The sequence below is a fragment of the Paramacrobiotus metropolitanus genome, unplaced genomic scaffold (genome assembly GCF_019649055.1).
Source record: "Paramacrobiotus metropolitanus isolate TYO unplaced genomic scaffold, Prichtersi_v1.0 Parri_scaffold0000034, whole genome shotgun sequence".
Taxonomy (NCBI): domain Eukaryota; kingdom Metazoa; phylum Tardigrada; class Eutardigrada; order Parachela; family Macrobiotidae; genus Paramacrobiotus; species Paramacrobiotus metropolitanus.
The window spans coordinates 98,227-124,939 of NW_026570254.1; the positions used below are offsets into that span (position 1 = coordinate 98,227).

The 26,713-nt window shown below is 45.0% G+C and overlaps 1 protein-coding gene across 5 annotated transcripts; it reads right to left on the reverse strand.

Annotated features, from left to right (window-relative positions):
* Positions 1-132: 132 nt before the first annotated feature.
* Positions 133-26,696, reverse strand: LOC129589276 (ribonuclease H-like). Of its 5 annotated transcripts, XR_008690581.1 has the most exons (5): positions 26,403-26,696; positions 26,123-26,197; positions 25,549-25,937; positions 25,090-25,223; positions 133-559 (listed from the first exon to the last, which is right to left on the reverse strand). XR_008690581.1 is itself a non-coding variant. In XM_055483937.1 (4 exons), the coding sequence occupies exons 2-4, from the start codon at positions 25,712-25,714 to the stop codon at positions 467-469; spliced, it is 393 nt and encodes a 130-aa protein (XP_055339912.1). In that variant the 5' UTR covers positions 25,715-25,937; positions 26,031-26,100; the 3' UTR covers positions 133-466. The 5 variants fall into 5 exon arrangements, 2 of the variants coding, with proteins under 2 accessions (XP_055339912.1, XP_055339911.1); XM_055483937.1 differs by lacking the exons at positions 26,123-26,197; positions 26,403-26,696 and adding an exon at positions 26,031-26,100; XM_055483936.1 differs by lacking the exons at positions 26,123-26,197; positions 26,403-26,696 and adding an exon at positions 26,023-26,088.
* Positions 26,697-26,713: the final 17 nt, after the last annotated feature.

The window sequence follows — 26,713 nt, forward strand, 5'->3', positions numbered from 1 at the left end:
GAAAAATTACCCGTCTTACTGAACTAGCTGCCTCTGCACAATTTTGGGATTTCAATTGTACGACTGCATATTATTCCCAGATTGTTTTCAGTTTTAATAAGATTCCATTACAAAACCCAAGTAAGTAAAGAGTAATCATTGTAACTTTTAAGACTAAAACCGATGCAAGACAAACAATAAAAAAGAAACAGAGGACGCCTGATGAGACACCGGGAACACTATCACTTCACTTCGAAACATACCGAATATGTGCATCCAGAGATTCCAGACAGATCACTGGACACGTCATTCAGAATTAGAACAAACCATAACTAGTAAAAATCAGAAAACCGACTCGTCTGGATCTGACAGAGTCACAATCAGCAGCCTAATGTCACAATGTCACATGGAAGGCATGACAAAAGGCAAAAATCGCTATAAAAATCGTTCATTTTGCGATTAACAGTATTTCCTTACAGCTCACCAGCTAGACATATTTCTTTGCCGCAGCGGAAGGGTTCCAATCGGCTAGTGCTTTGGCTCGTTGAAATCCATGGTCACTCCAATCCCAGACGTGCTCCTACGGGCACAAAACAACAATAAAGTATCCCATATACGGACGAATACAGCAGCGTTCCAAAATAACAACAGCTCGTCCGAGCAGCTGAAAATTTCGTTCAAAATTACATTAAAAACGTTTGTCGTGTATAAGCGTTCACACCGATTAGGGTTCCATGAACAATCTTTACTCTTCCACGCCTGTAATGCTCAGTCGGTAGGCACTCGTACTCTCAAACTGTAACAGATAAACTACGGTGGAACGACGGACGACTCGGGAACACGAGAACTCGGGAATCCCTAGCGAAGAGTCCAACTACGATCTCCGGTCGCAGTTTCTACGAGGATCAACAAGAGCTAGGACGATTGTGTCACGAGCAAACCTGTATACTAAGCGATAATCCGGGAACGATTATGCACTTCCGTAAGAACAAGTATTGCTGCCTCTTTATTAATACACTTCGTAGTCCACAACACTAGGAAATCGTAATTAGAAAGCAGTCTCAGAAGTAAATCTCAGACTACTGATGTCGATATTAGAAGTGACTGGAACTTATATAGACTCTGCGCTATGACATCACTTACACCACTAGTAAAAGAGAACAGCAAATCACAGCATTGATTGACTAGATTATTCGTATGTTTGCAGGTGGAAGGCGGACAGTCAGCATCCGTACGTACATCCCGGCGTGTGATCCTACTCCCACACGTCACCCCCACGAACGATGCTTGGCCGTGCCAATATAAGCAATCCATCCCGCAACATCCCAGTGCGATTGTGCACTTCCATCCGTCCTGATCCCGATCCACCGCACAATCCACGTGTCCATCCGATGCCCGATGTGACTGTACGCCGCGATTCCGAATGAGTTAGTGTGTGGAATCCTTGGCGAAATGGCATCCGGAAGTCCACGGGTTTGGCAGGGCGGAGGTCCAAGGATCCAGGAAGGCGAACTATGAATTACTTGTACTGCATGTGCCGTTTTTAGATGGTGTGGTTGTATATACAGTACACGGCATAAAGCTTTACTAATGGTATGATTAAAACTGAAAAATAAAATTACACTCGACTCGATGTTGTTGTACTATGGTTTAAACAAACGGAACCGTGAAATCAACCGGCTGGTATTCTTACGAATTCTCGAAGACCAGTGACCACAGCAACAAGGTCAATCAACAATAACAAACAAGCTAAGCATAGTAATATAAAGATCATAAGTGCATAATATGGGTCAACCAACACGAAAGTAGAAACCAATAAAAAGAGCAACAACAAGGGAGAGTAATAGAGCTCCAATGCATTAGAGTGATATATAAAACGGCACAATAACCAGTAATAGCGGTGAGATCAAAAGGAAACAACAACAGATCATCGAAAGGTTATTTAAGGTTACTTGCCAGCGCTAGGAGCCAATGAGAACAATCCGGTGATACCAGAACCAGACGCAGCGGCATCCAAACGGCGAGAAACATCCGCAGCCATCTGGCGTCGGCGATCTGCATCCAATTCACGCTGCTGCTGCTGAGCCAAATATCCAGGCACAAAATTGTGCTCAGCAGAACCAACAGGGCCGGAAGGCGCAGACGGCGCACGTGGACGATCAGCTGGAGAACGGTCACGGGCATCACGGATAATCGGCACCTCAGGCAACGGTACAACATTCGGCGGCAAACCCGGAAATTCAGCGTTCTGCTGCAGAGGCGGAATTACAGCCGGAGGAATAACAGCGTTCAAGGCTGGCGGGCCAGGTAAATTGACAGCAGGGTCGACAGCATGGGGCTGACCTGGAACCACAGCTCCGCCGCCTTGGACCGGATTCGGTGCATTCGGCGCTTGGTTTCCCGGGAGATCAACCTCCATGTCTGCGGCGGCAGCTTCCACTGGTGCAGCTGCGTTAGGAGCTCCATCAGGTATTTCAATAATCTCCGGTGCGCCCAGATGTCGGCCATTACGACGCCAGTGATCGTTTCCGCGACGGAGATTATTGTCTCCAAAATTCCGATGATTTCCTCTGCCGTACGGACGAAAGTTGCCACGGAAAGTGCCACGGCCTCCACCCCTTCCTCGGTGATTATAACCGGCATTATACTGCTGTTGGTGCTGGTTAGAAGACGAATGAAAAATGGCGTCTACCAACTTATCAAAGGCACGGTTAGGATCAATAGGCGGCATGCCCAGACTCAAGAAAACTAGTGACCTTTTAACGCAAAAATGAAAAAGAGAGAAGCGTCAAAAATCACACCTGAAGAAAGCAGAAAATCTAACACGCTACTGCGCTGAAACGAAAAATCCACAATGCCGATTTCTGCACGCTACACGCAAGTGATTTTATACCGGTCTGCCAGAGTGAAAGTTCAAAATGCGGCAGATTCCACAGGTAGAAGAGACGACCAATCAGCGCTTCGCGCTATATCCTTTAATTCAACTTAATCAGGAGATCAGATCTGTCTAGGCACAAAGGAAGATTCAGCACTAACGATTACCGCAAACACAACGACCAGTTCATTGACTCGAAATACCGCATCGAGGAATGAAAATAGAGGTAAAAAGTGAGCAGCGCCTAACTCCTCAAAAACTAAAAGCTTAGTTTGTGCACAAATAGCAACAGAAATACCCGAAATACCAATAGCACCACGAAATGTAGCATGACTACAACTCATCGGAATGTGGCTGCTGTTGACCGCGAGCCACCGATTCAGGAAATTCAGGCGAATCCTCATGGACAGTAGCTGGAACCGCGGGAGCAACTGGTTGCATCGACGGCAGTGGATCTACTTCCATTTTCTCCAAGTCAGATCCATTATTGTCGTCAATTTCCATGTCGTCCTCCGCCTCGTCATCAGCGTTTTCATCAGCAGAGACGTCCGCAGCAGGATCGTCACTGCCATCATTATCCGAAACCGAGACTTCGCTTTCCGGTGAAGACGAGGACGGCGAAACCTCCTTGTATTTGCGCTTTTCTCCACGAGTACGAAAATAATAGGGACCGGCCGAAGTGGATGCCTCAGGTTCAGCATTCTCCGCAGCAGCAGATACAACAAACGCTTGACGGGCAACCGCATCTGCCTGCTGATGCTTGGTGATTTCTTTAAACAAACCAATAAAAACAGGATTTAAATACAAATATTGCCGGCGAAGTTCAAGTGCAATTGGCGTAGGTAATCGAGAAGTGACGGAACAAAGATCAAAACGATGAATTAAAGTTCCATTCGGATATAAAAAGTGAGATAGGTACAATTCCGAATAGCGGGGATGGAAGCGATTAAGACCAGAGAAATAGGCCTGCGAAATGACCACATCCTCACCATTCTTGTTCGGCATAGCCATTCTGGGAAATACTCCGGAATGAGCTCGCTTGCGAGCCGTCTGCTTGGTTTTGTAAACCGGCCGCGGTGCCTTTGGATCGTACGGCACATATAAAATCCCGCCACGATTTAAATGCTCCTCATCTAGCAATAATGAAAGCCAGCAATTAGCTCTACACATTACGCGTATGCAACACAGTGACGATGGCTTAACATCAGCTAAATATCATAACTGAGCATACAGATTCGTAAATGGTCATGACTGCAAGTGCGGGTAAAAACAACACAGGAAGAACCGAGTAAAATGCGGTTCTCGTTGTTATTCCACGAAAACAGACTACCACTACCCAATTTTTGCGAAAATACCTCGCTTTGCCCGCACAGACGGGGTTTCAGACGACGGTGGTTCCTCGTCCGTAAGATCCGGGGTACCCAACTGTTTCTCCGCTTTCGTCTGCAATTTCTTTGGAGCTGGCGAGCGGATCTCAACGTCAGGATCAGCAGGGAATGATCCGCGGCGATCATGACGGCGAACCACAGCTGCATTACGCCGAGCAATAGTGCGTCGCTTTGCTTCGCGATATCGGTACTTTAGCGCACCAACTATGGCCTCAGTCCTACTAGTTGAAGGTTTAGGACTCTTTGCTGCCGTCCGACTTCCCGATGGCTCAGCCGACTGGGCAGAAAACGCTGGCTGCGACGACGTGCGCCGAGAAACTTGTGATCGAGTGACTCTGCTGGAGGAACGAGCTTCATCGCTGTCAGGCGAATAACCAAACGACAAGCTTGACACTTCTCTGCGAGAGCGAGCCACAGGTGTGACCGTTTTGCGCGCAGTCGGAGTGAGCTTCTTCGGAGTTGACGACATTTTGGTAACTCTTAGCGTCAAGAAGGAAAAATGCCAGAAGAAGGCAAAAATCCAGAAATATGCACAAGGCGAAAAACCACAACAAAAAGTGACCAAGTTGCAGTACGGTTAATCCGGCACCGCCACCGGAAGTTGAAAACACAAGTAGTCAACCACACAGCGGTTGACAGGCGACAAGCCGATTTTCCGAATTTTCACTGTTTAGAGTGTCGGAGGCTAAACAATGAATATCCTCGATTCTTTCCTTAAAAGTATTAGGGATTTAGAGAAGAAAAACTATAATTTCCACGAACGTACAGCTTCACAGCAATAAAAATAGAGGAACAAAGCTCAGAAGACGCGGCTGGGAAATATTCAGAACACAGACCGGAAACTACGTAGTTTCCGACGAAGTTGCCAGCGCGAGGCGATCGACAGGCGACAGAGTGCCGCATTGCAAGCGCAACAATTATCAGCTGTTCATTACTTCATATCCCGAAAAGTGAAGAACCCTACAATACTTTATTATTCTGTGGTGACGGTTTTTCCTCTGTTTATTACTATCCTTCTTTTATTTATTTCATTTCGTATTTTAACCAATCTTATAGTGTAATGGCTGCATTACCCGGAGAACCATCAGCAGAGACAGATGCGATTGAACACGCTCGATATTGGAAGGAGCGCACGCGAGAATCCGTGCAGTTTGCGATGGATGCACCTTTTGTGGAGAACGAGACCGCTGAAAGCCGTCGTCAACTGGCTATGCACACAGCCGCGCACGCCTGCATTCTCGAAGCAGATATTACCGGTTTTTATGTGGATATTGCCCACATCAAGCAGTTCGTACAGGATATGCACACGGACTTCACTGCGGATCGAGTCGAAGTTTTCTTAGAAGATGCCATTAACGCTGGAATTCTGCTGAAGAAGATGGCGCGCGACGGGCGCTTCGTTCTAGAAGTCGCGGAAGACGTGTACAACAACCGGCAGGTAAAGATCGTGGATACTTACAGCAAACTTCGCTGTATGATACGAGCAATTCTTTATCACGCCCGCTACGCCATGAGTCGACCGGAAATTCAGCAGTGGGCTACCGGAACATACGATCTCCAGCTCGAGAACTATGAGTACTGGTTCAACCGTGGCCTACATCGGCTGCTAGAAAGGAAACGAATCGTGATGGTTTATGGGAATCTGTACGTCCACAGCTGCATTGATCTATGGTTGCGGAGTATTCGCGGTTGCTGTCTGTGTGACACGTTGGCGCAAACAATTAGTAAGTGATTTCCTGTATTTACAAACACGGAGCGAGGCGTCTTGTCTATACTCTGTCTGCGAGTCTGCACTAATATTACTCATTTGGACAAACAGAGAAAACCTTCACTTTTCTTCAATATGATGATTTATATAATTTATAGATGTGAAGATGGGAACGTTAAAGATCGAAAGGAACGGAAAAGAGCTGGAACAGCAAGTAACCGATGCTAGTTTCGGCCATGTTGGCGAAGACGTGGAGTTAATCATTGACGGGGTGATGGAGCGCCTGGACGCCATCGAGCCAGCGAAAAACAACACTATCGGAGCCAACCTGCTTGTTCGCTCCAACAAGGACGCTCGGAGCAAGCGCGAGCCAATCATCACACTGAGTCAACTGAAGGAGATGAATGCTCGTCCGCGATATGTAGCACCCAAAAAGGACGGACAGCGTGAAAAAGGCAAAAAGAACAAGGAACATGGCGCCACAAAAGCTGAAAAAGCCAAGGCCAAAGCTGAAAAACCAGGCGATGAGAACGCCGAAGACATCGATAAGCTGCTGAGGATGGTCGAAGGTGAGCAGGACATCATGAAGAACTGTAAAGCGCTGGTGAACACTCTAAAGGCACGAGTGTACACCGGCATCGATCAGATGAAATATGTGCGCGAGGCTTTGGAACAGCGTGTAGCCAATATCAACAATGCCAAAGAAGACGTGGATTTAGATTAATTTACGGCGTTTTATGCATTTCTGGCGGCTGTTAAATAATTTGTTGGTAGCTGGACCGGTTGTTTGTATATCCTGGTTGTATCTTACTTTTGGATCTGAGTTTAATTTCGCTAACTTCGAAACCGATGCTCACGTAATTTCTGATTATCCTGGTCGTACGGATCTCATCCTTTGAGTTTAATATGAATTTTTATCAAGAGAATGTAATTGCCGGTCGTAATAATGTTGCCGGAATCAATTAAACGAATTTTAGCCGTAGACCTTGTGCATTACTAGGCTGTAGCACATTAATAAGAAAATTAACCGTACTTTGTAATCGGGGCAAATTTAATTCCCAAAGATACAGCACATCCGCATAAATCAGCGTCGGCAAAGACCAAAAAGAGATAAAAAGAAATTTTATAAGATACAAAATGGGTCTTAACGTGGAGTTGAACCTGAGAACTAGCTGCACGGCTACATCCTGTTCTTGCCACTACGCTAGCGTGACTACGCACATTTCCAAACAATTATTTAGACACCGTAAGCGCCATGTGTATATATGATATGACTACATTAAAGCGTTGAGCAACCTATACGTTGCTTTTCCAGTTGAGACATCAAGTTCAGTATCTCTTTGTGGCATAATTTCGTTCCACAATTATGCAAAAATATAGAACCGAAAAAGAGAGCTCTGAACATGCAACATGCAACCTGAGATTATCAAAGAGGTAGTAATTGTAATGAATGGCCATCATTCCAGCCACTGTACTACGAAGTCATTCGATTGCAAGTGAAGACACGAGCATGCGCACTGTCACTTCAAGAATATACACCATCATGCGCCGGTCTTCCAATTTAATTCTGCAATTCCAGAAAGTATTGTCAGTACTTTTCAAGGCGATTATAAAAATATAAAACAAGAAAAAGTAGATTTCCCAGGAAATGCAATTCAACTGTGAGGGACTGAACCCGAAACCTTTTAGTTTCCCCGTTACTGTAGTTCAACGGTGCAAAGCACTACACTACGACATTCTACGACGGTACTTGTAAGTTGCTCAACGGAAACGATCGCAAAATGATCTTTGACAATGTCAACACATTATTCCCCATTACCATAAAAATATAAACCCGAAAAAGAAGGTTTTCAAAATTCGCAATTTTAACTTTAGGGATTTGAACTCTAGACCTGTGAAGCAGTTGGAGAACGAGAATTCCCGGCCGAGCCACTACGCTACGAGGTGCTTTACGTAAGAGCCCCGTTGACTTTGACACCGGAAGCGCCATGTCGTGTATAATTTGTGATAGCTCATCTGGTGGCTAAATTCAGCGTTCAGGTACAAAAATACTGCGAGAACAAAAATTTTGTAAGTACAATTTCAAAAGAGTTTCGATTAAACGGTGTGGACTAGCTCCTTCTTGTGGCTCTGGAAGTGAGCCACTATACTACAAAATGAACCCGAGACTTCAGTAAGTAATTTCCTTGATTATTTGCTCGGCCACTACTCTACGAAATCATTCGACAGAAAGCACAGAACTGAAACATTACACTTGATATACATACAGCAACAGCATAATGTGCACTTGATTTATAAAGCCGCTCCCTTGAGGTAATTGCAAAATTCGAATCGCCAGCGCGAATATCTTAAGTGAGACACTAATGAAAATATAAAAACCAAAAAGTAAGTGTTTCGAAATTACGATTTAATTCTAAGGGGTTTCGAACCCAGCACCTTCCAATTAACCATTGTCGTAGTTCAACAGGTCAAAGCACTATACTACGGCGTTCTACGATGTTAATTTCGAATTCCTCCATCGGAAGTGATCGTAAAATTGTACTCGTCAAAGACAACGCATTTGTCAGCATTAATGTAAAAATATGAGACCCCAAAAAGAAAATTCTCGAAATACGCAATTTAACTTGAGAGACTTGAACTCTAGACCTTGACACAGCTGATTAGCGTGGATTGTCGGTCTAACCACTACACCACAGAATATCCGCCATTATAACTTGACACCGGAAATGCGCCAACGTGCGTATAATAGTAACGCGGCCGGACATACGACTCCTTCGCTCATTCATTGTGATGGCAAAATTCAAAAGAACAGCACCAAAATATTGATATGTTACCGTATAAAAATATAAAATCGAAAAAGAAGGTCTGACAAATTGTGCATCAATTGTGGGGGTTTGAACCCAAGGCCTTAGATCAACCGGGTGGTCACAGAAATTGGCCACACGACCACTACACCACGAGAGTATCTGGCAAAATTACTATCAAATAATGTCGTACGGTTAACGTCGTTATAGTTTCCACTTTTGTAGCGATCTGTCTCAATGTAGGATAAGCCGTAATTCACATTATTTAATCCCGTGTCCTAAAATATGAAAGCATAAAATAATAAAACCAAAAAAGGAAAGTGTATTTACAAAATCGCGTTTTTATATGGATTGGAACCTCCGACCAACACGAAGCCAATAACGGGAGCCAGTACTATACCAGCGGGGTCGCTCTACGCAAAATGCAGGATAATTGCACACCTAGAACGTACCGCTGCTTGCAACGAGAATGCACAGTGTGCTTATCAGCCACCTGCCCGAGTAAGGGACTTCGTGAACAGTCAAGAAGGGCTACTAACGTAAGGAAACGATTGTTCGGTTGCAGACTACAGCGTTCCAAATTTGGCCACCGACAACACAAGCCGCAACTACATGAAATTTATTACATTCGCAGTCCGCAAAATAACCAAACGTTTGGGCAAACGAGGGAACACAACGCAATAACCATAGTGTTATCCAGTCGGAAAACAGCAAGAACTCACATAACAAAACTAAAACCAACACAAACCATACACACCAGCTGAAGTAAAATTCTAAACAGAACCCGAGAAATACGAGATCATAAAAAGAACATACAACCGAGCTGCAATTGAATGACAAGACTAATAAGAGTAAGATGCTCGAGAAAACACGGGCAGAAGTGTCCACAAGTTTACCATTTTGAAGCAACGAAAGGCAGAATCCCCTTCAAAGACTCCATTGAGTCCAAAAACCACTACGGGTTCTTTAACGGGAGTTTCGAAACAGCTTCCTTCACTGCAATCTTTTTCCGCTCGAAGCGATGTTGGGCTTCAGTGCGTAGAGCCATCTTCTGGGCCACACTCATCGTCCACGCCGTAACACGGGTTTCCAGGGCCTGCTTGACCGTTTCCTGTCTCTCAGAGGCTGGGGGAGTCATCTGATTAAAATAATATCACGAAGAAGTATCCGACGGAACACAGCGTGAATTTATCCAAAGGAAGTAGAAAATCAAAGTGGATAAAAGAAACAATAACGAGAGGACTACTGGGATACATTCAGGATGCTGGCGGGGTTGCGACCGCCCGCTTAAGGCAGTGAGAAATTGTCGGACTTCGCTGGCTGCGAAGTTAACGCCAACGGAATCGCCTCCTCCGGTAGGGAGCACATTGGACAAATTCCGAAATAGCTTGCACCGAGATCTTAATTTTCAACCATTTATTTGATTTCAGAATGATATCACCATATCACTAAAAACCATACAAAATTATGGCAGCATCAGGAAAATTATTAAGCCACTAAAAAGTTCACAACAACAGAAAGCCTTAACAATCAGGCTTATCACAACTTGAGAGAAAACATAATCCGTTATTAAGGTGAGATTTAAACGACAAAACATACAGTGCAAAGGGGAATCATCTGCACACCGTACCACAACGCGTTAAAAAGCCTGTACAGAGTTTATCCACATCGCCGCTTACAGAATACCCGAATGGCCGATGGTGCAATACATTATTTCCAATAATTGTGAGGAATGCCGCGCAGGGAGTGACGTTGCCCAGAAATGTGTTTACGCTTCTGCTTGGGTGTCTGCTCAATGCCAAGTTTTTCATCCACCCACAACGCATTTTCCGGCCAAACCTTCAGTGGGTCTGGAGTGTCCAGCTTGTTCTGTTCCCACCAGTCATCAAGATCTGGAGCAGGCTCCTTCCAGTCCTCCAGCTCGCCAGATCCCCAGATATTCGGGATTGGTTCATCAATTTCTACCGCTGGCTCAGCTGGTTGCTTAACTTCTGGCTCAGACCATCGAATACGACCACAGGTACCTGGGCCGAAATTCTCGCAGTCAACGCAACAGAGTTCCTCCTCCATGCGTTTTTTCTCTTCAGCTTCTTCGGCTTGTCGGCGAAGACGGCGAGCACGCGGAGATTCTGGCTTAGGTGGCATCGGCGAAAGACCCAAGTCTTTACGAATGCGATCCATTGCAGCGCGAACCACCAAGGTATCGGGTCCGGGCCAGATTCCTCGACGGACGTAGTAAAACTCCGTCTCGTCCGCACGGATTTCATGCACCGCATAATTAACAAACATTTCGAACCTTTCGGGGTTTTCCACTGTAATACACATAAGAGAAGAATCTCATTATTAGAATGAGGATGAGATCCTTCTCGAACCGAGACATAGGAGAATGTCAACAACAGACACTTACGACGTAATTTCTCCGCATAGTCGTCCGAAATAATGCGGCCAACATTGCTTTTACAACTGAAGGGACCCGTAAAAGTATCCATTTGTCAAACACAACGGTGTGGGTATTAATTTAAAGCAACAAATGAAAGTTTTAATTTAGAAGTAAAGAAGAAGTCGGAATGGAACGCCTGTGCAAGAAAATTGCTGGCACACTGCAGACAGACCGGAACCGGAAGTAGCTGAGTACGCAAAACTGCCACTGCCCTAACATTCAGCTACATACGGGCGGTTGCAGCGATCACAGGACATTACAGGTTGAAACATGAAATCTAAGATCTTTTATGAATTTCAACGACAACTATCTTTGTAATGGCCTCTAAACTATTTCTAGGAATTTATCAGCGGATAATAATAATTTCCGATCCATTGCACGAGATTTATTATTGAACAACTCCCATCAGTTTTACACAGGTAAACGGTAAAGTAAACAGCAGATATTACGTAAAGCTCGTAACAGCAGATATTACGTAAAGTGCTGCCAGACGGCTAACTATACGACTGAAGCAAAAAGGCTCTCTAACAAAATTCTATAAACTAAAAGAGGCCGTCTTATTCCGTAGAACTAATGCTACTTGTAGACAAGAAGGTACAAGAATAAAAACCAGATATGATAATGACACACTGTGCTTGCAGAAAGGACTTTACTACAATGCAGCGCCCGTGTTATCATCATCATCACGGCGTGGACGGTGGCGTTTGGCAATGGAGGCGTCCAGCCTGCCTGGGCCACGCTTCTCCTGTCCTTCTTCCAACAGCCAACGGGTTTGTTGTAATTCTTGCCATCGTTGTTCTGGGGAACGCGGGTCCGCTGCATTCAAACGATCATTCAGACGATCATAGAAGCGTTGCTCCGCTTCCAAACGTAAGTGCTCATCTACATAGGACAATTCTTCCTCAGTATGTTGATTGTACGCATCAACCAGCGTGACTACAGCACCACGGTCTCCTGTTTCCCCTGGAACATAATCCAACGCGGTGAGAAACTCAATAGGATTACGCACAACATTAATTCCGTAGTTTCGCCGGAGTTCGCAGACAATCTGCCCAATGAGCCATCCTTGACGGAAATCCACCCGCAGGTAACGAAGTAAGGCATAATGCGCATCCTTTGACAGATCCAATGCGTGTACAAAGCGGTTATACTTATCCAGCGTCATTTCAGAGCCATTATGATAGATCTTGCCACGGAAACGCAGGCGAGTTTCAGGATGAAGCTCCACGTAATCAGTGTCTGGATTGTGGGGAGAATGAATCAGACCAGACGGAGAGACGTAACTCTTTCCTCCACGAGCATAATCATATGGAGACGGTGGAATGCCACAATCAACCATGCGAGTCGACCATTCAAATGTTGGTTCTGGCCATCCGACATGAGGATCAGGATACATTGGCGGCTGAACATCCGTCAAAACATCTGCCAAAACCTGCACCGAATCCTCCGAGGAACTGGTGGTATCCTCGTGCTGATAAGAAGGATGTAACGGCACTTTCGGGCGATGCATTATAACGGTATGCCAGAAATTGTTAGGCGAAGAGTCAGAGTAGAGAAGGAGCAAACCCGCACGAGACTAAGAACGACACATGGATAACACCAATTTTGCAGGTTCAAATTTCGCTTGACTACCTTCCTACAATTTCAACGCAGCTACTGACCAAATGGAAGCAACGAACGCTACGTCACTGCAGACTATCCAATGGCGAGTGCGCACACGCAAGCTGTACGTACACATAAGTTTTGGGAAATTTTCCAGGTAATTGATAGATTAAGATATGAAATTTGCATTTTTTAAAATTCAAAGATAAAAATAAATGTACAAATTTACACGGCCGCTCAGCCGTTTAATCCAAGTTACATAACGTACAAATCCGACTGAATTTCGCTAAATCCGATTTCATTTCTGGCCAAAAGAATCTCAGGTTAGAATAAAGATAATCGTATGGTGATGTCACGCTATTGTATTTATGTAATAATCGGCGATGCACGGATTCCACTAAAATTTTACGCCATTGGAACGGAATTAGGATTCTGGGGATTCTTTTACCGATATCTTCTTTTTCTCCGTAATGACAAATAATGCCATTAATTTTCAGGACCAAGGGAAGGTGCCAAGCCGCGTAATGGGATTCCTCCAGAGTGTAGCCTCCATCTACAACTGCGTCCCAGATCATCATATCACTACACTCCATCTGTCGATATTTCCAGAATTCTTGCTTGTCCAACACATCGTCGGTGACTACGCCCTGGGGCCAAAACTGCTCAACTGGACGCGCCCAAGCCGGAGCTGGAAGAGTTCTGTCTTCTTCATTGACCGGGGGAGTTTTCGTTGGCTGTGCCGGGCCGATCTCCATAGCATTACAGGTAATTGGCGGAGTGTCACTGGCCAACGGCTCAACTGGTTCAGATTGGCCCCCTCCCGGCTGGGATACATTCAGGACAGCCGGGTTTCTACTGTTTGTTGCCATACGCTTTTTGACGTCGACCGATGGGTCTCTCTTGCGTTTTTTGTCGTTATTTTGATTGATAAGTCTCTCCACAGGTTTCACCACACGCCCAGAGCGGGTCTTCAAAAGCGGTACCTCTTCCAATTGTTTATCCAGATATTCCGCATACTCAGCATCAAGGCGCGACGATGCTGAGTCAACGGACGGAACCACCGGCGGCGGCGCGGGCGCCTCAACAATTTCATCGGGACATTCCTTCTCCACGCAATCCAGTAATTTAGGTAACTGTTCATCTTGTAGGATAGTATCAACATCGCGGAAGTTGTAGGGTTTCAAACGGCTAACGTGGACTGTGTCAGTTTTGACATTCCCGCGCCGATTACTCTTCACAACATAATGCACCGGTCCTGACGGGCGAACAATTTCCCATCCTGCAGTCCAACGGGGCATAAGCGACGGATTTTTGCCCACTTTTCGGTGAAGGACGTAAACCAGCACCTGATCTCCCGGTTTGTACAAGACGTGTGATATATTCGCGTCATAACGAATTTTGTCTTTTAGTTTATGCCGGAACTCCTCGGCGTTTACCAGATCCAAAGCCTCACCAAGGCCGCGCTGCATTTGCTGTACGAAAACGTGAGCGGGGACGACAAAGTCTTCTTCAAAAGGCAAAAAGTTGTTCACAGGTAATCGCATCTCGGTGCCGTGCATCATGAAGAATGGTGTGCGGCCCGTTCGTTCCACAACTTTACTGTTAAAGGCAGCGCAAAGTGCCGGGAGAAAAATGTCCCAGTCACTTTGCTGCTCATTAACGTATTTCGCCAATGCCTTCTTAATTTCTCCGACACGCTTCTCGACCAAACCATTCCCCTGCTGGTGTCCTGACGCCGTGGGTGCGTGAGCAACACCCGCAAGAGCAAGAAGCTCCCGAAACATTTCTGACATGAAATTGCTGCCACGATCTGACGTAATGTGAATAGGCATCCCGAAGACCGTTAATATCCTTTTATAAAAGAATAACGCCAATGTAGCAGCATCATTTCTTTCTACAGCTTCTGCCACGATATATTTACTCCCATAATCGACAGCTATAATTATGTTTTTGTTTCCAGATTCCGTCGTTGGAAGAGCCGGGGCGACATCGATTGCCCACACTAATCGTGGAGGAACTGTCGGGTTCGACTGCAAAGCCCCAGCCGGAGCTGTAGCGGGGACATTCTGAGCAAGACATGCCGCACAGGATGCACAGTAATTCCTGACTGACTCAAACATCCGTGGCCAATAGAAGTACTTATACATCCGTTTGTAAGTAGCCAAGACTCCCAAATGTGCTGCTAAAGGTGAGTCGTGATTATCTTGAAGAAACTGAAGGCGCCAATGCACAGGCACGTACATACAGTAATAGATTTTGCGGTTTAATTCGAACTTATAATAAACGACTCCCTGTTTAACCACAAATTTATTTAGATGTAATTGCTCGTGCTCTGACATCTTTTCCTTTTTGTTTTCTAGAAGCAACCTCCAACGGACAATGCGCGCATCACGAGACTGCTCTTCCGCCCAATACGAGGCTTTATCGTCCGTAATCAACTTCTGGACTTTATCTGCATCGAAGGCTCTCATGTCCTCTTCAGAAATGGCTTTCACTTCGGCCGACATCATCTCAAAGCGGATATCCGCATAGTCTCTTTCCAAAACCGCAAAACAGCATTCAATCATCGCTGCATCACCAGCGAAAGGGTAAGTCTGCCGATAATCAAACTCAATATCCGAATCGTCAGAGTCGGGTTCCGGTTGTTCTCCGGGGTTTCTGCTTAAAGCGTCAGCTATTACATTCTCTTTGCCCGGGATATGGACCGGTTTAGTATTAAACTGCTGTATGTATAGTGCCCAGCGCCCAAGGCGGCCAGCGGCATCGCGCATATTATTAAGGAAAACCAGAGCCTGATGATCGGTCTGGACTTCAAACTGGTAGTCAGACAGATAATGTTTCCACTTCTTTAAGGCACAAATGACTGCATAAGCTTCAAGTTCTGTAGGGAAGTACAACCTTTTCTGGGTCTCTGTTAACTTACGACTTAAATATGCGATAGGCCTCCAGTTCGTTGCCACGTCCGTCGGGTGATCCCGAGGGCACTGCATAAGCACTGCACCCACAGCGATAGTGCTGGCATCCACAACAACTCGCGATAAAGCCTCTGGATCATAACGGGCCAAAACCGGCGCCGTCACTAAGGCTTCCTTCAACTGTTCGACTGCGCGACACTGATCAACTCCCCACTCAAAGGTAACTTTTTTAGGAATAAGTTTTTGAAGCGGTTCTGCAATTTCTTGAAAGTTCTTAATAAATTGACGGTAATATCCTACCATGCCCAAGAAGCGCAAAATGTCTTTTTTATCTTTAATAGGGCCGAATTCCTTTACCGCCTGGATCTTTTCGGGATCCGTACTGATACCGAATTGATCAACAGTATGTCCCAAGAATGTTATCGAATTGACAAATAATTCAGTTTTTTCAGGATTAATAGTCCAACCGCACTCCTGGAGCCTCAGAAAAAGCTCCTGCAAATCCCGCATATGATCGGCTAAATTTTTACTAAAGACGATAATGTCGTCTATGAAAACAAGGACGTTTCTCCATTTCATGTTGGCAAGCGTTAAGTCCATCGCACGCTGAAAAGCGGAAGGCGCGTCCTTTAAGCCAAATGGTAAGACTTTGTATTGAAACGTGAACTCTTCTCCGACCATCGTAGTTTTACAACGGTCTTCTGGCTTAATCTTTTTCTGCCAAAACCCCGACTTAAGATCCATTTTACTAAACACTGTGGCTTTATCTAACGCATTAAGAATATCATCCACTCTGGGCAAAGGATAGCTACTGCCCATTAACCGTTCATTTAATTTACGGAAGTCAACAGTTAATCGCCGGGATTTATCCTTCTTTTTACTATACAAATAGGACTTCCCCACGCCGAATTAGTCGGTTCTATGATGCCGTCCTTAATCATTTCTTGTGTTTTAGCTTGGAGCCATTTTCTATCTTCAAACGATGTGCGATACGGAGGAGTTCGAACCGGCAAACTCGTTCCCGTGTCTACCGAGTGCTCATAAATGGTACAACATCCGACTGGACGAGCTTTCGTTGGTAGAACTGACTTTGCTTGATAGACGATCTGTTTAAGCTCTTCTTTGCTTGGGCAAATCTCACCGACTTTAATTTTGGCAAACGTTTCTTCCGTTTCAGGATCGACAGCACAGGGAGCGGAAGACTGCGACTGCATCGCGACACATTCATTAATTTTGTCCGGTATCGGAACACCTTTTTCATCGCGTGAAACGCCGCAAGAGTCACCGTGACAGCTTTCCTGAAATTCTGGAGAGTCCATCTGATACACAGCATCAACTAGTACTACTTCACCAAGGTTAGTTTCTTCGTTTAAAACCAGTGGTTTGTCGGAAACGTTGACGACACAGAGCCGACAGTTGCCATATTCGTTAAGCGTCAAAACGCCATCTAGTAAGACAGCGTTTTTATTTGATTCTGGTATTTTTCCTTCGTAGAGAAATGGCTGAGTATATAAATACTCATCCTGGAATTCCATAAATTGTTCGTCCGACATGGCTGTTGTCGCCCGAATAATTCCCTGCGAATGGGGCTGAATTATCACCGGTGAAGCCGGAAAGAGCTCCATTTTGAAGCAATCAATTGGACCAGGTTCAGGCTCAAAACGGTAAATGTCATGTTCCGCTAAATTAATTTCTGTCTGGGCTTGTGCTTGTTTCAGATGGGCGTCCCTGTACGCCAACTCAATGACATCCTTTGTGTAAACACATGCCGGAATATCCGTGGATTCACGAACATCCTGGGACCGTTTTGGTAGGTTTTTAGGTACTTGCTGCTGCACCGGAGCCGGTTGCACTGTCTCGGCGGACATCTGGCTTGCCGCATCTCTTTCCGCATATTCGCGTTTAATTCGTCGACTATAACTGGACTTTTTGCGCCGGGGCGAACTCCTTCCCGAGCCCTCCGATACCTGTTCGTCATTTCCCACGGTGGGTTGTGCTGTATTAACTCCCACAGACTCTCTCAACGCTTTTTGTTTTTGTATTTCGTTCCAGATTGCCCACTGTTCGTTAATATTTACATCGGTGGGGGTATCATATGTTGCCCTGACAGCCGGAGGAAGCAAGTCTGACATTTGGTCACTAATCAACTTATGCTCCTGGGGTGAGTTGCCAATCAATTGAGAGTTAACTTCCCTTTGCTTCTCCGCCTGCTTATCTTCATAGGAAACCGGGCAAGGGCCAATATTGATAGGCTTCATGCCGTCCGCAGGAATGAAGTTACCATCCTCGAAATCACCAGCAGGTGCCGGATTATCCACAGAAAAGGTAACTTTACGTGTTCCTGTTGCTCTCTGGGCATGCAATTGTTCCTTCCGTTTTGTTAATTCAAAATGTCGCCGATCGTTTACCGAATTACGACATATGTCGCAGTTCTTTTCGTATCGCTCGATTTCAATAATACAATCTGGCCAGTAAAAGACCTTAATTAGATACGGATATAATTTTTCGCACCGGCCGTATACCTGTTTATGCACTAAAATATCGTGAAAGCAAGCTATTAATTTTTGCCGCCATTGGTGTGGCACAAAAATCCTCGGGCATGCGCCAGAGTGATCGGGCACTCTGCACAGAATTCCTTCACAAATAATCAACCGGTTAACCTCATATTTTGTGTAATTCGTATTTGCATGCGCCGGCTTCTTGTACATTTTATACCACATACGGCTGTCCACACACATCTGTTGAGTTTCTCTCCAGAACTGTGGATCGCGAAACATTTTTTCTGTAGGGAACAAGCTTTTATCCTGTGGTCTATCCATCGGTGACATCCACCTTTTCAACTCTGGATTCCGTGCCATGAAAGACGGATAATCATGGACTTCGTCGGCGTCTCTGCAGTCACGTTCAACAGGTATGACATTTAACAGCTTATTATCCATGCTGAGGCATTCTACTGACTTAGACGATTTTTCCAAAACACCCAAATACAGATATTTTGCTGCAGGATGCTGCTGTAGGACTGCGTCCAAAGATGAAATCTGAATGGGAAGTTGTAAGGGATCATCACCCCCACGAACTTGACGTGAGCCAGAATTGGGCGCGGGACTAATCGATACCGAAGGCGAGGTACTCGAACTGGATGCTGGCGACGGCTGACGGATTTTTTCTTGTTTAATTGGCGGCTGGGGAGACACTTGTTCTCTCCCCCACGAACTTGACTGCATATTATGTACAATTATTTCGCCGCCTCCCCCACGAACTTGACTTGGTTCTGGGATTTTTTCCGTCTTAATTTCTTTTTTAATTACAGGTTTGACCGGTTCGTCAGCGACGGAAGCCGCTTTCGGGAGATATTGACGAATCATCTCCTGAACTACACTACGGACAAACTCCTCATCACGTTGATCGGATCCTTTCTTCGACGGTGCCGCTTGTACGGGCACAAGTTCCTCAATTTCCGGTTTGATAGGAGCGTCCGCAACTTTTATCGCCGGTGGCGATTGAACTGGACGAGGCCATGACTGTTTGGCTTTCTGTAAGTGTAGGATGCAAATCTCCGGATCAGCTTTTGCCAGAATTAAATGTGCGGATTCGTATGGCACAAATTTTGCCTCTTTAGCGACGCCAATTCGTTCAGTCAACATCAGCGCTGGAATCAAAGGAGACGGTTTGACTCCAGGAGGGATTAAGGGGTCGAAGTCGTGTGAACGGATAACATCCGACATAAGGTGAGTTTCGCGACGAAGGAATACTGGCGCACCAGGCGGTCTACGCGAGAGATGCCACGTCATCGTATTCATGTCTAAAACAAATGGTTTTGTAGCTAAAAAGTCTAAACCTAAAACAACGTGGTCCCTGTCGAAGGTGGAACTCACCAAAACTGCGTGCTCAAAAGCCATCCCGAATTCATGGATGGTGACCACCACCGACAATGGCTCAATCAGCTGTCTTCCCTGGTAAGCTGTGTGAACGACTCTACCTTTAATGTGGTCCGGACAGCGGTGGATATTTAAATTTAAATCCTTCGCCATTTTTAACGACATAACGGAAATGCTAGAACCGGTATCTAACATTGTCTTCACTTTCTGATAATTAATGTCGATTACAGAGTACCAAGCCTGGGCATCCAGCGTTGGCAACAGACAAACGTGATCCGCAAGTGGGTACTGGGAAAAGTCCTGGATTTCCATTTTATTACACTGAGGTCTCGGGGAAGACAAACCTGCTGGTAAGTCTAACTCCATCATATTAATCTGTTGTTGCGGATTGTTGTATCGAGCCAACAATTCTGCAGACGGCTCATACTGACGTGGAAGGACGAACTGGTTCGTACAGCCTGCTGCCGGGTGTAACCCATGGCAGCGGAAACAAATCTCAACTCCGCGGTTTGTTCGCCATTTATCTTTTAAAATGTTACGCTCATCAAACGGAGGTTGATTACCAGCCTGCTGTTGCGGGCGATAATTCTGACCTGGGCCATTCTGATATTGTTGACGATTATTATTATTATTATAGCCTCCACGCTGATTATTATTCCCACGGTAGTTATTATTTGGGCGGTAATTCCCACGATTATAGCCGCCGTTATTATTATTATTATTATTCGCAGGAGCGTTCTGCTGGTACTGTGGATCAAGATTCTGTACTGGCTGCTGATATTGCGGTTGCATTACCGGTATCATTGGATTCATCATCTGCACAGGAACAGGCATAGCAGCTTGCATCGGGATAGGCTGCTGAAAGGTCTGCGCAAATTGTACTGGTTGTTGCTCAACAAATTGTGGCTGTTGATAAACCGGAACCGGGACGAACTGCGGCTGGGACACACTCAGGATAGGCTGCACTGGGGCCACAGAATTTTGCTGCTGTGGGATCACAGTTTCAGTGTATGAACGGGAATATCCTCCGCGATTATTCCCATAATTTCCACGACCCGCGCGAGTTGGGTAATAATTTCCTCTTTGAGACGAGCCACCACGGCCGCCTCGGTTTTCGTAATTCGAGTTATTTCCAGCACTCCTCGGTTCTGCTGGTATATTCCTTTGGGTAGTTTCGGGCGCTTTCTTATCTTTATTCATACGTTTCCACAGTTTCTCACAGTCCTGTAGTTTCTTTTCAAATTCTGAATAATTCTTTGGTGATGCGTTGTAGATCTCGCGGAACCATGCCGGCCGGTGATCCTGAACACCCTCCAAGAGTGCTTCAACCTGCTCTTCACCTGAGATTTTTAGCTCCTCAAACCATGGGAGGAAACTATCCAGGTAAGCACGAACTGGCTCATAAAAATCCAGTTTACGATTGTTCATTTTTCTGCGTATATCCGCTTTAGACAATGAGCCATTAAAATGCTCAATAATTGCCGGTTTAAAGAAATCAGACCATGATTTTCCTTTATTGTCCTTCCAGAATTTTTCAAACCATTGAAAGGATGCTCCAGTGAAAGCACCGGTTACTCTACGGCAAGTAACCTCATCATTCCAATTATTCGTGGTTCGACATTGCTCCACATTCATAAGCCACTTCTGGATTTTTTCTGGATGGGAATCGTCGAAGGTAAGTAATTTCATACTGCCTTCGGCTTTATCGTTTCCTTTGTCCGCAAGTTTCGAGATTAATTCGACAACGCATTCTTGTGTAAGCGCTGCCCTATCCGATATTTGCGTTTGCTTGATTAACCATTCCTCCAATTGTGTGCTTCTGGAAGTGGATTCATTACTGGCTGTACTACTAGGACGGCGGTGTTCGTCATCGGCCAGTATATCATCCATCAGATCATTTTCGATATCAGAACCGTCCCTGTTTTCCGATTTGCGCACATGGCGACTAACGTCATCGGACGCCCTTTTAAATATCTCTTGCCGCAAATCTGTTGACCGATTTTTCCTTTGATTAGGCGGCACTGTTTCCTTAGGAATCTGGCTTTCCGAAGACGAACGGGGCATTGCATGCGCTTCTGAAAATTCAACCCGTGATTCCTGTCTGGGCTTCCGAAGGATACTAGCCGGATTGGTTACAACAGCTGAAGGCTGTTCATTGGATGTGGAGAAGTTCTGGGGGTCAAACAAGGAAAGAGGAGTGGACCGCAACACATCACCTGTCGCTACCGGCGCCTCCCTTTCAAAATGTCTTTGACCTCCTCCAAGAGCAAGACCAGAATTTCTGAACTGGAGATGTTCATTGCACGCTTGCTTAAATTCATCCTCCAATTTGGTGAGTTGATCTTGTTTTTCGTACCATTCATCACGAAGCTGTTTGTTTTCTTCATATAAACGGTTGCAATTTTGATCTTTCTCGAAGGCGGCAGCTTGTGCGTTCCTCTTCGCTTTAATTGCTGATTCACAATTAGCGCATTTTTTATTATTTTTTATGTCGCTCAGTTCCTTCTGGACCTTGCGATTATTCTCCTTTTCGGCATCCAGTAATCCTTCGAGCCGTTCAATTTCTTTTTGAGACTGCTCATCCTTTTCCTTAGGAATATGCATCGGGCCAACCGTAGACAATTTGTTAAGCTGTACATTTGCTTTAGTTAGGTCCCGCTGCAGGGTGTCCTCTTTATCTTTAGCGCGCTTCTTTTCATCATCTAAATCCTTAGCAAGCTTTTGAGACAGATTTTGCGCATCCGCTAAGTTTTTATTGGTCATCTTGTGCGCGTCTTTTTCCGCATTCAGGTCCCGCTGGGCTTTCGTTAATTTCTGGTCTAGGTCCATAACCTGCTTCGTCGTATCAGGGAGCGTTTGTGCTTTAAAACCGTCAATGGTAACTTTCGCCGCCGACAGCTCCCTCTGAGCTTCCTCTAACTGTTTTTCCAAATGCCGATTAGCGTCTTTTAATCCGTCACGCTCATCTTTCACAGCATTGAGAGCATTTTGTGCGTTTCTGCCAACATCTCGTGACTGAGACAAATTATCGGCGGCGATGCGTAGTTCATTTACCAAACGATCATTTTCGGTTTGTTCATTTTCGAATTTAATGCGCATCTCATTAAAGTCATTCTGGAATTTTAATTTCAGATTACGTTCTGCATCCACACGAGCGTCCAGGGACATAGAGTTCCCCATTTCGTCTACTTTTGATTTCGTAGTTGCGATCCATGTCCGCAGACCCTGGAGCAGCACGGGCATCGTCTTCCGGGCGACTAATCCCACATCTTGATCGGTTTGTGTAAGGGCTAGAAGCCCATCAACTTCCTTTGCCTTAGCCAGAAATTCCTCATCAGGTTGTTCGAAGTCTTTTTCCGAAACAAACGCATGTAATTTCAATTGTGTCGGGTGAAAAGACATCCCGCCCCCCATGATACTTTTCTTTCTTGCAGATGCTTCCGGAGCTATATCCGCATTTTCACCAAACGCCATGTGAATGGGCGTATCATCCTCTGATCGGATATCCTCATCCATATCAAAATCTGGGAGAGGTTGTTCCTTGTTAAAGAGGCTTTCCTCTGAAAGTGGCTCTACGAGCTTAAGCGGTTCTGTATTTGGTTCACTACGAGTAATTTGTTCTGTATTCTCGGTAGTTTTCGATTTTGCCGCCACCGCACGCTTGGGTCGATCGTCAGAAACGGACTCCTTTGGTTTTATTCCAACTTTTGCAGCTGCTTCAAGCGCAATAATGGCCGCTTTTCTACGATCTTCCATATTTTTCTTATATTCAGGTAACCACTTGTAAGCTTTTTTAACTGCTTCATTAAACTGTTCATCAGTGATATCCAGGTAGTCTTCTGGAATACACCGTTCAGTCTCATACCATCCATTGTAGTAAAAGGGTGCCCTTTTGTTTGGGTCCACCGATTTCCCCAACTCCTGGAAATCTACCCACGGCTTACCACAATAAGCTCTGGAACCTTTGGGTGGTTCTAGATTGAGTGCGAAATACATCAAACCTAACGGTATTTCGTCGGGTTTGAATTTAAACCTGGTTTGTGTCGCCGCGCCTTCATATGGACCTTGTATAACCTTATCTTCTGGAACTTGGCTTAGCGCCTTGTTCTTATTTTCTGGATTGGACATTCTTACGGTAAGTACAGTAACTATTGTGCTACAGCTTACCGTAACTTGGAAAGTTACAATTATGCAACTCTATTTCGCTGGACAGTCCTCCTTTAAGGTTTGAACTGCTCAGTGAAAAGATTCAATCACAGCCGACCTTTGCGGTTCGGCTGCAAAACTAACTCTTAAAATTCTTTGCTGCACTTTGCGTGCTGCCGTAATTTTAACTCACAGGTCAATCACCGTTTGCCGGTGTTTACCTTTTCACGATCAACTATCTCTAGCTGCTGATTTTGGCTACCGCTTGCGGCTTGCCTTTATCGAGCTGCTGGAGATCGTTATCTTACCTGGCCACTGACAGTGGCTCAGAGCTTACTATCTGATTTATCTGCCGGCCAGGTACACTGACACAACAGTTCACAGTTTATTCGCCGCGGTTACTGCTTTGCGCAGACAACCCGGAAATTACCCACGAAACACCACTCAATTCACACAGTCGACCTTTGCGGTTTCGACTGTTTTTCCCTACGGTCCGATTAAATTAAATTTAAATTTAATTGGCGAGGAAGCTCACCAGTGAGGAAGCTCACGATTGCGAGGAAGCTCGCCAAAATAAATTAACTAGGCCAGATCAGGAACGCTGACCTCCTTCGGCGCACCTTTGCGGTTCGACGCCTTTCCTATACGGACCACTTTTACTGTAAATTACCACCAAACTTTCCACCAATAATTTTCTGTTACATCGGGAAAATTAAAAGACACCGGTGGGCGCCATGTCGTGTATAAGCGTTCACACCGATTAGGGTTCCATGAACAATCTTTACTCTTCCACGCCTGTAATGCTCAGTCGGTAGGCACTCGTACTCTCAAACTGTAACAGATAAACTACGGTGGAACGACGGACGACTCGGGAACACGAGAACTCGGGAATCCCTAGCGAAGAGTCCAACTACGATCTCCGGTCGCAGTTTCTACGAGGATCAACAAGAGCTAGGACGATTGTGTCACGAGCAAACCTGTATACTAAGCGATAATCCGGGAACGATTATGCACTTCCGTAAGAACAAGTATTGCTGCCTCTTTATTAATACACTTCGTAGTCCACAACACTAGGAAATCGTAATTAGAAAGCAGTCTCAGAAGTAAATCTCAGACTACTGATGTCGATATTAGAAGTGACTGGAACTTATATAGACTCTGCGCTATGACATCACTTACACCACTAGTAAAAGAGAACAGCAAATCACAGCATTGATTGACTAGATTATTCGTATGTTTGCAGGTGGAAGGCGGACAGTCAGCATCCGTACGTACATCCCGGCGTGTGATCCTACTCCCACACGTCACGTTTACACAAATTAATGATTTAAGGAATCCTCATTCTTCAACTTACATAGAAAATATTTTGTTCTCCAAAAGCATCAATGGCAGCACTTAATTTCCAAAGAACATCCCGGTTTCTAACAGTTTTTCCTCGTTTAGATTTCCAGTTATTCATCTGCCAGGTTTTCATCCATTTTCCAGGACCTAAAAAGAAAGTACCAAAACATAATCATTAATGCAATTATAATTTTAAACAATTTATATTGGCCCACTTATTTGGACATAGAAAAGCAGTTTCCATTTCTCAGTTTGTCGCACGTTCAAGACGCCAGCAACGATATCTTTATTTAAATTTAAAAATTAGGTCTAAACGTGCTCAGTTGTTAGTAACACTGGCAAAAACAAGAAAATTACATTTGAACGCGCATGAATTAAAAAAACAAATAACGCTTAACTCGGTATGTGAAATTAATCGTATTAATACAATAATTTTATATTACGTATTATGATAATACCACATTCTTCGTACAATTCAACGCATAGGTGTTCGCGCAACAGATAACCAGCGAATTAAACCCTTGAGAAGTCGCCTCACGCACTGCCTCCAGCACACCGAAAAGCGCAGCCCGGTTGGAAGTATCACCAGGGTGACCTCGGCTCCCAGCTAGGCTGCCGGTAGTGTTCTTGACGGTCATAGAATTATTGCAGCCCCATTACAGCCCGTAGCAAGCGCGTCGCGGAAGGCTATGGCTGTGCTGGTTTGAGCATCTCCCGTGGACGTAAACTACCCCGCGCAGGTCCCTATTGCTGCGGCCAAAGCGGTCGTAACCCCAGTATTGTGTCAGGAAATTAACATGTCTGGTGCAAGCGAATTCTTCGGCATCTTGCTCGCAGTGGAATGGACCAATTTCTGTGTCCCTGAAAAACCAATTAAACCAATTTCGTTTGACACCATGCTTCTACGCTTATGCCTGATCATTAAAATGTCGCAGTAAATACATACAGACATACATATGTGTGACCTTTCCCAAAATAATCCTCTAATCAGGCAGTAACAGCACTGCTCTATAACTCAGCGCATACGCAGAACGAATCAAACTTACCCAGATCTTGTCGCCACATAGAAATTCCCGTTCCTATATCTTACATAGCTCCAATCCATTGTTGAACGATGGAAACTGAAATAAAGTCTGTGAATTATTAATAGGTAAACCCCTGGGTACCTGATTGATACCTTTATTAAAAACCGTTCTTGTGGTATGTGGTTTTTAAACTTTTTATCCTACTTTGATTGCGTCGAACATGTTTGTTGCAAAACAGTACATTAACGTGCTTTTCATTAATGAAATGCAGTGAATAAAATTATGTTTTATCAAGTCATACCTCCGCTAAATTTATCTGAAATTAGGCACTATCCTGGATAGAAAAGCATCGATGATTGTGCGGATTCACAGCCCAGATTGAGGAATCCACTTTGCAGGGTTAAGCAGGGATACTTGATCTATCTGTACTGTCGAAAAAAGAACTTTGGTGGATTACAATAAACTACGACTCAGAATGCGCCAGTCCCAGACAAGCAGTTGCCGACACAAACTAGAATAAACTGTACAACATACAATACTCATTAATCTTTCATATTTTATAGTAACCGTAAATACACTGAAATAATCGTGTTTCTAATGCAGAACATAGTA

Coding starts and splice junctions, on each gene's coding strand:
- LOC129589276 (XM_055483937.1), bottom strand. CDS start 25,714: ATGACCGTCAAGAACACTACCGGCAGCCTAGCTGGGAGCCGAGGTCAC. Junction 25,224..25,548: donor GAACACCTATGCGTTGAATT/GTACGAAGAATG, acceptor CTTTCTTTTTAG/GTCCTGGAAAATGGATGAAA. Junction 560..25,089: donor GAGAACAAAATATTTTCTAT/GTAAGTTGAAGA, acceptor TTGTGCCCGTAG/GAGCACGTCTGGGATTGGAG.